General features: G+C 33.9%; 1 protein-coding gene across 1 annotated transcript; it reads right to left on the bottom strand.

Moving 5' to 3' along the window:
* Positions 1 to 2,884: 2,884 nt before the first annotated feature.
* On the bottom strand, positions 2,885 to 7,005 carry LOC101897431 (aminoacylase-1B-like). Its single transcript, XM_059122520.1, has 6 exons — positions 6,761 to 7,005; positions 4,566 to 4,910; positions 4,350 to 4,496; positions 3,455 to 3,738; positions 3,254 to 3,387; positions 2,885 to 3,189 (listed from the first exon to the last, which is right to left on the bottom strand). The coding sequence occupies exons 1-6, from the start codon at positions 6,846 to 6,848 to the stop codon at positions 2,985 to 2,987; spliced, it is 1,203 nt and encodes a 400-aa protein (XP_058978503.1). The 5' UTR covers positions 6,849 to 7,005; the 3' UTR covers positions 2,885 to 2,984.
* Positions 7,006 to 10,879: the final 3,874 nt, after the last annotated feature.

Here is a 10,879-nt window from a genome sequence, read left to right as displayed (position 1 = left end):
TGAGATTTGAAATCTGGTGGGCAGTGATTAGCTGAAATTATATTTAAATGGAGAGCCATTAATGCTTCGTGAGCTATGACTTAGCGATTATTTGGTGGAATCATCATCATTTTAAATGGAAATGCGGGGGAGAGGAGAAGAGAGAAAAAATTAGTCATTCTCACGGCGAGAGCGAAAATTTGAATTTTTCAAAGAAATTAATTTTTGGATATTTAAAAAAAAATTCTGGAGGACTATCAGAGCCACAAACGTGGATTTTTAAAGAATTTTTCGAAAGTGGATTTTTTAAAAAAATTTTCTAGTGGACTATCAGAGCCCCAAACTTGGATTTTTTAAAGAATTTTTCAAGAGGTCCAAAAGAGCCAAGAAACGTGGATTTTTTAAAGAATTTTTCAAGAGGTCCAAAAGAGCCACAAACGTGGATTTTTTAAAGAATTTTTCAAGAGGTGCAAAAGAGCCACAAACGTGGATTTTTTATAAAATTTTCAAGAGGTGCAAAAGAGCCACAAACGTGGATTTTTTAAAGAATTTTTCTAGAGGACCATCAGAAGCCACAAACGTGGATTTTTTAAAGAATTTTTCTAGAGGACCATCAGAAGCCACAAACGTGGATTTTTTAAAGAATTTTTCAAGAGGTCCAAAAGAGCCACAAACGTGGATATTTTAAAGAATTTTTCAAGAGGTCCAAAAGAGCCACAAACGTGGATTTTTTAAAGAATTTTTCAAGAGGTCCAAAAGAGCCACAAACGTGGATTTTTTAAAGAATTTTTCAAGAGGTCCATCAGAAGCCACAAACGTGGATTTTTTAAAGAATTTTCCTAGAGGACTATCAGAGCCACAAACGTGGATTTTTTAAAGAATTTTTCTAGAGGACCAAAAGAGACACAAACGTGGATTTTTTAAAGAATTTTTGTAGAGGACTATCAGAGCCACAAACGTGGATTTTTTAAAGAATTTTTGTAGAGGACCAACAGAGCTAAAAACGTGGACTTTTTAAAGAATTCTTCTAGAGGACTTTCAGAGCCATAAACGTGGATTTTTTAAAGAATTTTTCTAGAGGACTATCAGAGCCACAAACTTGGATTTTTTAAAGAATTTTTCTAGAGGACTATCAGAGCCACAAACGTGGATTTTTTTAAGAAATTCTCTAGGGGACTTTCAGAACCACAAACGTGGATTTTTTTAAGAATTTTTCTAGAGCCACAAACGTGGATTTTTTAAAGAATTTTCCTAGAGGACTATCAGAGCCACAAACGTGGATTTTTTAAAGAATTTTTCTAGAGGACCAAAAGAGACACAAACGTGGATTTTTTAAAGAATTTTTGTAGAGGACTATCAGAGCCACAAACGTGGATTTTTTAAAGAATTTTTGTAGAGGACCAACAGAGCTAAAAACGTGGACTTTTTAAAGAATTTTTTCTAGAGGACTATCAGAGCCATAAACGTGGATTTTTTAAAGAATTTTTCTAGAGGACCATCAGAACTGCAAACGTGGATTTTTTAAGGAATTTTTCTAGAGGATCATCAGAAGCCACAAACGTGGATTTTTTAAATAATTTTTCTAGAGGACTAATAGAGCCACAAAAGTGGATTTTTAAAGAATTTTTCTATAGGTCTATCAGAGCCACAAACGTGGATTTTTTAAAGAATTTTTCTAGAGGACTACTAGAGCCACAAACGTGGATATTTTAAAGAATTTTTCTAGAGGTCTATCAGAGCCACAAACGTGGATTTTTTTAAAGATTTTTTGTAGAGGACTATCAGAGCCACAAACGTGGATTTTTTAAAGAATTTTTCTAGAGGACTAGCAGAGCCACAAACGTGGATGTTTTAAAGAATTTTTCTAGAGGACTATCAAAGCCACAAACGTGGATTTTTTAAAGAATTTTTCTAGAGGACTATCAGAGCCACAAACGTGGAATTTTTTAAAGAATTTTTCTAGAGGACTATCGGAGCCACAAATGTGGCTTAAAGAATTTTTCTAGAGGACTATCAGGTCCTCTACAAAAATTCTTTAAAAAATTCTTTCTAGAGCCACAAACGTGGATTTTTTAAAGATTTTTTCTAGAGGGCTATCAAAACCACAAACGTGGATTTTTTAAAGAATTTTTCCAGAGGACTATCAGAGCCACAAACGTGGATTTTTAAAGAATTTTCTAAAAGACTATCAGAGCCCCAAGCGTGGATTTTTTAAAGAATTTTTCTAGGGAGCCACAAACGTGGATTTTTTAGAGAATTTTTCTAGAGGACCATCAGAAGCCACAAACGTGAATTTTTTAAAGAATTTTTCTAGGGAGCCACAAACGTGGATTTTTTAGAGAATTTTTCTAGAGGACCATCAGAAGCCACAAACGTGGATTTTTTAGAGAATTTTTCTAGAGGACCATCAGAAGCCACAAACGTGGATTTTTTAAAGAATTTTTCTAGAGGACTGTCAGAGCCACAAACGTGGATTTTTTAAAGAATTTTTCTGGGGGACTATCAGAGCCACAAACGTGGATTTTTTAAAGAATTTTTCCAGAGGACTATCAGAGCCACAAACGTGGATTTTTTAAAGAATTTTTCCAGAGGACTATCAGAGCCACAAATGGGGATTTTTTTAAAGAATTTTGCTAGAGGACTTTTGGAGCCACAAACGTGGATGTTTTAAAGAATTTTTCTAGAGGGCTATCAGAGCCGCAAACGTGGATTTTTTTAAAGAATTTTTCAGAAGGACTCAAACGTGGATTTTTTAAAGAATTTTTCAGAAGGACTCAAACGTGGATTTTTTAAAGATTTTTTCTAGGGGACTATCAGAGCCACAAACGTGGATTTTTAAAGAATTTTTTCTAGAGGACTATTAGAGCCCCAAGCGTGGATTTTTTAAGGAATTTTTCTAGATCCCCATGTGTGGATTTTAAATTTTTATTATTTTTAATCTCTTATATTTATATTTATTTTTTGGCACATTTTTTTTCGAACTCATATCCTTCCCAAAACCGGCCTTAACAATTCGCCAGATTCTCAATGATTTTGGTATAAATCTCAATGCCACGCAAATAGACATCAGCTTGCAGAAATTCATCATGATCATGTAACAATACGGGGGTATTGTTCATGGGAGAGAAACCCAGTGCGGGAATGCCAACCTGGCGGATGTAACGGCTATCAGTGCCGCCGGTAAAGATTTGGGGTTTCACTTTGAGAGTCCTGGAAAAATAACAAAATTTTATAAAAACAGTTAAATTTGCCAATTTAAAATTTTTGAAATTACAATTCATCTGCTGCCGCCTTGAACGCCACCCAAAAGGGATTGCTATCATCGGTGGATGTGGGTGGAACACGTGGACGTTTTTGGTCATAGGTCAAATTGATATCGCCACCGGCCTCTTCACACCATTTGTGGAGCTAAGAAGAGATAATAAAAAAAAATTATCCGATTTTTAGAATATTTCGAAAAAATCCCCCCCCCCACCTGTTCTTCAAATTCCTTGTGATCCACATCCAATGCCAGGCGCACATCAAAGCCCAAAACCATTGTGGGCGGCACCACATTACTCTGGACCCCACCCCGCACTTGGGTCAAATTAATGGTCGTCACATCGCCAATTGTCAAGTCTGGATTATTTTCCAATCTTCGAACTTGTTGTTCACGCATTGACATCATTTTATGCAGAATATAATTGGCCTTTTCGCCCACTGTGTTCTTTAGCAGCAAAGAGCCATGGCCGGCATGACCATTTATATTGAAATAGATTCCTGGGGGAAAAGAAATACGAATAAGGGTTTAAAAATGGGCTATATATTCAATTTTGTAAAAAATAACACCTAAAAGTATGCCTCACTTTTAAATAGTTTCCAAAGCGAAATCCTAAAAGTATGCTGTATTTTAAGATATTTTGACAAAATGTTATATAGAAGTAAAATAAAGTGTTCTGAAAATGATAACTCCTAAAAGTATGCAATATTTTAAAATGTCCCCTAAAAGTATGCCCCACTTTTAAGTTTCTTCCTTAAAATAGGATATTACATTTCAAGCAACTCCTAAAATTGTGCACCACTTTTAGAATTTTTTTTAGCGAAATTATAGAAAAAAGGAAAAAATGATTTTTAAAGGGTTACACCTAAAAGTATGCAACATTTTAAAAAATATCCCTGAAAGTATACCCCATTTTTAAGTTCCTTCTATATTATCTATGCAATATTTCAAAATTATTATTTAATTATCTCGTTTCAAATAGCTCCCAAAAATATGCAACATTTTTTTTAAACTTCTCCTAAAAGTATGCCCTACTTCTAATTTTCCTCCTTTAAATATGCAATTTTTTAGCATTTCTTTCTTTCATGATTATAAATTAGGCAATACTTACGCCACACACTACGTTCGGCATAGAAGACAGGAAATTCTTCGCTGGGCGATGCCAAGCCCTCATCCAGGGAAAAGCCAATGTTCAGGGACTTAAACTCGCTGGTGTTGACGAATTCGCGCATACCCAGACCGCCGCCCATTTCCTCATCTAAAATTGAAATTAGAAAAAATTAACCACTTCTGAAGAATACTTCCCCCACCACTTCCCTCCACTTACCCGCCACAAATGACACATGAATCGTACGCTTGAATTGCACTCCACGCTCCTTGAGCTTACGCAACGCCCCCAAATACTGCATACCAACACATTTCATATCCTGGGCACCGCGTGCGAATATCCTTCCCTCCTCGTCCATTTCGGCACCGAATGGTGAATGTTTCCAGCTATCGGGGAACACAGGCACCACATCCATATGGGAGTTCAATAATATGGCTGGTAGGCTCGGGTCCGTGCCAGGCAATGATAGTACCACAATGGGATTATCTTTATTGACGGGATAGAAGACACGCAGCGGCATGCCAAGTGTTTCGGATTGCTTTCGCAGGAAGTCCACACATGGTGCTGGGAAGGGGAAAAAATCATTGAAAAATCCACGTTTGTGGCTCTGATAGTCCTCTAGAAAAATTCTTAAAAAATCTACCATTTTTTTTAAAAATCCACGTTTGTGGCTCTGATAGTCCTCTAGAAAAATTCTTAAAAAAAATCTACCATTTCTTTTTTTTAATCCACGTGTTTGGCTCTGATATTCCTCCCGAAAAATTCTTTAAAAAATCCACCATTATGGCTCTGATAGTCCTCTAGAAAAATTCTTTAAAAAATCCACCATTATGGCTCTGATAGTCCTCTAGAAAAATTCTTTAAAAAATCCACCATTATGGCTCTGATAGTCCTCTAGAAAAATTCTTTAAAAAATCCACGTTTGTGGCTCTAGAAAAATTCTTTAAAAAATCCACGTTTGTGGCTCTAGAAAAATTCTTTAAAAAATCCACGTTTGTGGCTCTAGAAAAATTCTTTAAAAAATCCACGTTTGTGGCTCTAGAAAAATTCTTTAAAAAATCCACGTTTGTGGCTCTAGAAAAATTCTTTAAAAAATCCACGTTTGTGGCTCTAGAAAAATTCTTTAAAAAATCCACGTTTGTGGCTCTAGAAAAATTCTTTAAAAAATCCACGTTTGTGGCTCTAGAAAAATTCTTTAAAAAATCCACGTTTGTGGCTCTAGAAAAATTCTTTAAAAAATCCACGTTTGTGGCTCTGAAAGTCCTTTAAAAAATTTCTTTAAAAAATCCACGTTTGTGACTCTTATGTCCTCTAGAAAAATTCTTTAAAAAATCCACGTTTGTGGCTTCTGATGGTCCTCTAAAAAAATTCTTTAAAAAATCCACGTTTGTGGCTTCTGATGGTCCTCTAAAAAAATTCTTTAAAAAATCCACGTTTGTGGCTTCTGATGGTCCTCTAAAAAAATTCTTTAAAAAATCCACGTTTGTGGCTTCTGATGGTCCTCTAGAAAAATTCTTTAAAAAATCCACGTTTGTGACTCTTATGTCCTCCAGAAAAATTCTTTAAAAAATCCACGTTTGTGGCTTCTGATGGTCCTCTAGAAAAATTCTTTAAAAAATCCACGTTTGTGGCTTCTGATGGTCCTCTAGAAAAATTCTTTAAAAAATCCACGTTTGTGGCTTCTGATGGTCCTCTAGAAAAATTCTTTAAAAAATCCACGTTTGTGGCTTCTGATGGTCCTCTAGAAAAATTCTTTAAAAAATCCACGTTTGTGGTTTCTGATGGTCCTCTAGAAAAATTCTTTAAAAAATCCACGTTTGTGGCTTCTGATGGTCCTCTAGAAAAATTCTTTAAAAAATCCACGTTTGTGACTCTTATGTCCTCCAGAAAAATTCTTTAAAAAATCCACGTTTGTGGCTTCTGATGGTCCTCTAGAAAAATTCTTTAAAAAATCCACGTTTGTGGCTTCTGATGGTCCTCTAGAAAAATTCTTTAAAAAATCCACGTTTGTGACTCTTATGTCCTCCAGAAAAATTCTTTAAAAAATCCACGTTTGTGGCTTCTGATGGTCCTCTAGAAAAATTCTTTAAAAAATCCACGTTTGTGGCTTCTGATGGTCCTCTAGAAAAATTCTTTAAAAAATCCACATTTGAGGCTCCGATAGACCTCTAGAAAAATTCTTTAAAAAATCCACGTTTGTGGCTTCTGATGGTCCTCTAGAAAAATTCTTTAAAAAATCCACGTTTGTGGCTCTGATAGTCCTCTAGAAAAATTCTTTAAAAAAATCCACGTTTATTTTTAAATTTTTTGATTAATTATTTAATTGACCCTAATTATCCGTGAGATCTCTCACACTTTCTAAATTACCACACACACACAAACACACTCTCCCTCATTCACTTTCACACACTTACTGTAATTCGGTTTCGGATGAACACTTGGAATGCGTAGATATTCCCGGAAATATTCAATTTCTTGATTGTTTTCCCATTTGTTAGGCATGGTGGCGGGGGATTTTTGAAATATTCGATTTCAAATTTAATTTTTTCAGATTTTCAAAATTTAATAATTTTTTTTTTGTTTTGAAAAAACCAGTTTCTAACGGGACTTATTGCTTCCACCTCAAACAAGTGTTGAAAATGCACTGATCTCCATGGGGTATTTGTTTGCTAGGGGCACACAAACATTTCAAAAAACAAAAATTTCCAAAGTAGATAAAATCCAAATACAACAACAATGACAATAACAACAACAGATTGATAATAAAACCAGATAAACTAATTTTCCACAAAAAGATAATTCGTAGTTTTTTTTCAATTTAGCTTTGTTTGAACTCAACAACAACATTCCCATCAAACCAGACTGAGAGGCTAGGCAGACCCATATTTCTTTGTTGCTTTTAATTTTTTTTTTTTTTTTGTTATTGTTTTTTTTTTTTTTTTTTTTTTTTTTTTTTTTTTTTTTGTAAAAAGTTATCTACCATTTATGTTGTTTGTTTAAGTGATCCTCACGTTTTGTTGTTCTCACTTAATTTATGTTTTTAGTATCTGTCAGCCCCGGTTGCGGTTTTGCGTTGATTACCTCCAGGCCATCCATCCACCCGCAAAGTGTGATTACTGTGTCATGCGCCCGCTTCTTATCACACTAATTGGATGTCACCAGTATTGTTGGCGGAGGAGAGGGGAGGGGCAAATTCTTATCTGAAAAAAAATAGTGACAGATGGTCATTTTAAATACGAGTAGAGTATTCTGCCTCTAGAAGAGTTTTCAGAGGTTTACTATAGATAAAATACCTTGCAGAGGCATTTTAGGGATGGAAGACTCTCCAGAGGTCTCTTAGGGCTTAAAGATCTTCAAAAGCCATTAAAATTTGTCGTTACAAAATAGTATTTACAATTTTTTTTAAGAATTTTTCTAGAGGACTATCAGAGCCACAAACGTGGATTTTTTAAAGAATTTTTCTAGAGGACTATAAGAGCCACAAAAGTGGATTTTTTAAAGAATTTTTCTAGAGGACTATCAGAGCCACAAACGTGGATTTTTTAAAGAATTTTTCTAGAGGACTATCAGAGCCACAAACGTGGATTTTTTAAAGAATTTTTCTAGAGGACTAGCAGAGCCACAAACGTGGATGTTTTAAAGAATTTTTCTAGAGGACTATCAAAGCCACAAACGTGGATTTTTTAAAGAATTTTTCTAGAGGACTATCAGAGCCACAAACGTGGAATTTTTTAAAGAATTTTTCTAGAGGACTATCGGAGCCACAAATGTGGCTTAAAGAATTTTTCTAGAGGACTATCAGGTCCTCTACAAAAATTCTTTAAAAAATTCTTTCTAGAGCCACAAACGTGGATTTTTTAAAGATTTTTTCTAGAGGGCTATCAAAACCACAAACGTGGATTTTTTAAAGAATTTTTCCAGAGGACTATCAGAGCCACAAACGTGGATTTTTAAAGATTTTTTTTATAGGACCATCAGAGCCACAAACGTGGATTTTTTAAAGAATTTTTCTAGAGGACCAACAGAGCCACAAACGTGGATTTTTTTAAGAATTTTTCTAGAGGACCATCAGAGCCACAAACGTGGATTTTTTAAAGAATTTTTCTAGAGGCACAAATGTGGATTTTTTAAAGAATTTTTCTAGAGCCACAAACGTGGATTTTTTAAAGAATTTTTCTAGAGCCACAAACGTGGATTTTTTAAAGAATTTTTCTAGAGCCACAAACGTGGATTTTTTAAAGAATTTTTCTAGAGCCACAAACGTGGATTTTTTAAAGATTTTTTCAAGAGGACTATTAGAGCCACAAACGTGGATTTTTAAAGAATTTTTCTAGAGGACTATCAGAGCCACAAACGTGGATTTTTTAAAGAATTTTTCTAGAGGACTATCAGAGCCACAAACGTGGATTTTTTAAAGAATTTTTCTAGAGGACTATCAGAGCCACAAACGTGGATTTTTTAAAGAATTTTTCTAGAGGACCATCAGAGCCACAAACGTGGATTTTTTAAAGAATTTTTCTAGAGGACTATCAGAGCCACAAACGTGGATTTTTTAAAGAATTTTTCTAGAGGACTATCAGAGCCACAAACGTGAATTTTTTAAAGAATTTTTCTAGAGGACTATCAGAGCCACAAACGTGGATTTTTTAAAGAATTTTTCTAGAGGACCATCAGAGCCACAAACGTGGATTTTTTAAAGAATTTTTCTAGAGGACTATCAGAGCCACAAACGTGGATTTTTTAAAGAATTTTTCTAGAGGACTATCAGAGCCACAAACGTGAATTTTTTAAAGAATTTTTCTAGAGGACTATCAGAGCCACAAACGTGGATTTTTTAAAGAATTTTTCTAGAGGACTATCAGAGCCACAAACGTGAATTTTTTAAAGAATTTTTCTAGAGGACAAAAGGAGACATAAACGTGGATTTTTTAAAGAATTTTTCTAGAGGACCATCAGAAGCCACAAACGTGGATTTTTTTAGAATTTTTCAAGAGGGCTATTAGAGCCAGAATTTCGCTAGAGTCGATCAAAGCCACAAACGTGAATTTTTCAAAGAATTTTTTTCAGAGAAATATCAGAGCCACAAACGTGGATTTTCTAAAGAATTTTTCTAGAGGACCAAACGAATTATGGCCTTCCAACGGCCAATGAAACCGTCATACGCTGCCCGAATGTTGTCCTTAATGTCTCAATTTTAAGCCTCGGTTTGCTGTCCTTGGTCCTAGTCCTTAAAACTATTTTTTTAATCCCTTCGAACTTGGAAAAACGTTTTTTGGTCCTTTATATTTCTATCATTTTGGTCCTTTTTAGATCTTCGTCCTCTCTGTCCTTTAAAAATATAGTTAAAAATCCTCTTTTTTTAGTCCTTAAAAAAATATTATTTCAAAACTCACATATTGGTGGTCCTTGAAAACACATTCTTAATAAATCCTTCATAACATAATTTAAAACCTCGGTTATTGGTCCTTAAAAAATATAAAATCGCTTCGAGCTTAAAAAATATATTTTTTTTGTCCCATATAAATCTTCGTTTTTTTGGTCCTTTAAAAATTTCCCTAAAAATTACTCATTTGTTTGGTCCTTGAAAAAAATATTACTTCAAAATGCACATATTCTTTTTAAAACCACATTTTCTTAATTCTCAAAAAAATATTCTTTAAAACCCCCACCTTGGCCAATTTCCCTCCTCCCATGGCAAGATTTCTATTAAAAATACATCATTTGAATATATTGATCTCTCAATTATTTCAATTCTCTGACTTTTGTAGTAAACCTCGTTAAATTTTCCTTGAAACCACAAACAGCCTCAAAGTATGCTTCATTATTTGCTTAGTTTAGGTAAAAAATATTTAATTGAAAAGCATTGAAATATAGATTTCTTTTCTTTGGCAACTTATAAAGCAATTAAATAAGAAAAAAATTATCTTTGCCATCCTTCTAAAAAGATGCTTTGTAGGATAATTCGGCACAAATTCAAAAGGAAACATATTTAAAATCGAAAACATAAACACATAATTTTCACTTGCAATATCTACATTTCGAATGTGATTTCCTTGAAAACTATTTAACCTATTTATATGGTTTGGTCTGAAGTTTACAGTGAAATTTTGTGTAGAATATTTCTTCTTTTGGTATCTATCGCCTAAAATGAGATTTGATATTACATTGAGGCGTTAACTCGAAAAAAGTAAAAAAAAAAATGATCAAAAAATGAGAAAATAATTTTTTTTTTTTTGGAGCAATGAAGGACAAATTTTAATGATATACGGTGGAACTACGGATTTCTTTTCTTTGGTGACTTATGGTGAAATTTAATGACGAATATTTTTGTCTTTAATATCATCCCTCGAATATAATGCCTTGTTGGAGATTTTTGCACAAATTCAAAAGTAAATTTGTTTGAGAAAAGAAAACATAAACACATAATTTGCACTTGCAATATCTACATTTCGAATGTAATTTCCTTGGAAACTATTGTACCTATTTATATGGTTTGGTCTGAGATTTATAGCGAAATTTTGTGTAGAATATTT

The sequence above is a fragment of the Musca domestica genome, unplaced genomic scaffold, assembly GCF_030504385.1.
Source record: "Musca domestica strain aabys unplaced genomic scaffold, Musca_domestica.polishedcontigs.V.1.1 20, whole genome shotgun sequence".
Classification (NCBI taxonomy): domain Eukaryota; kingdom Metazoa; phylum Arthropoda; class Insecta; order Diptera; family Muscidae; genus Musca; species Musca domestica.
This window is presented reverse-complemented; position numbering and strand designations above follow the sequence as displayed.

Excerpts from the sequence above, each read along its gene's own strand:
- LOC101897431 (XM_059122520.1), bottom strand. The coding sequence starts at position 6,848 with ATGCCTAACAAATGGGAAAACAATCAAGAAATTGAATATTTCCGGGAA. Across the intron at positions 4,497-4,565 it reads TCATGTGTCATTTGTGGCGG|ATGAGGAAATGGGCGGCGGT; the intron begins GTAAGTGGAGGG and ends TTTCAATTTTAG. Across the intron at positions 3,190-3,253 it reads AAGGCGGCAGCAGATGAATT|GACTCTCAAAGTGAAACCCC; the intron begins GTAATTTCAAAA and ends TTATTTTTCCAG.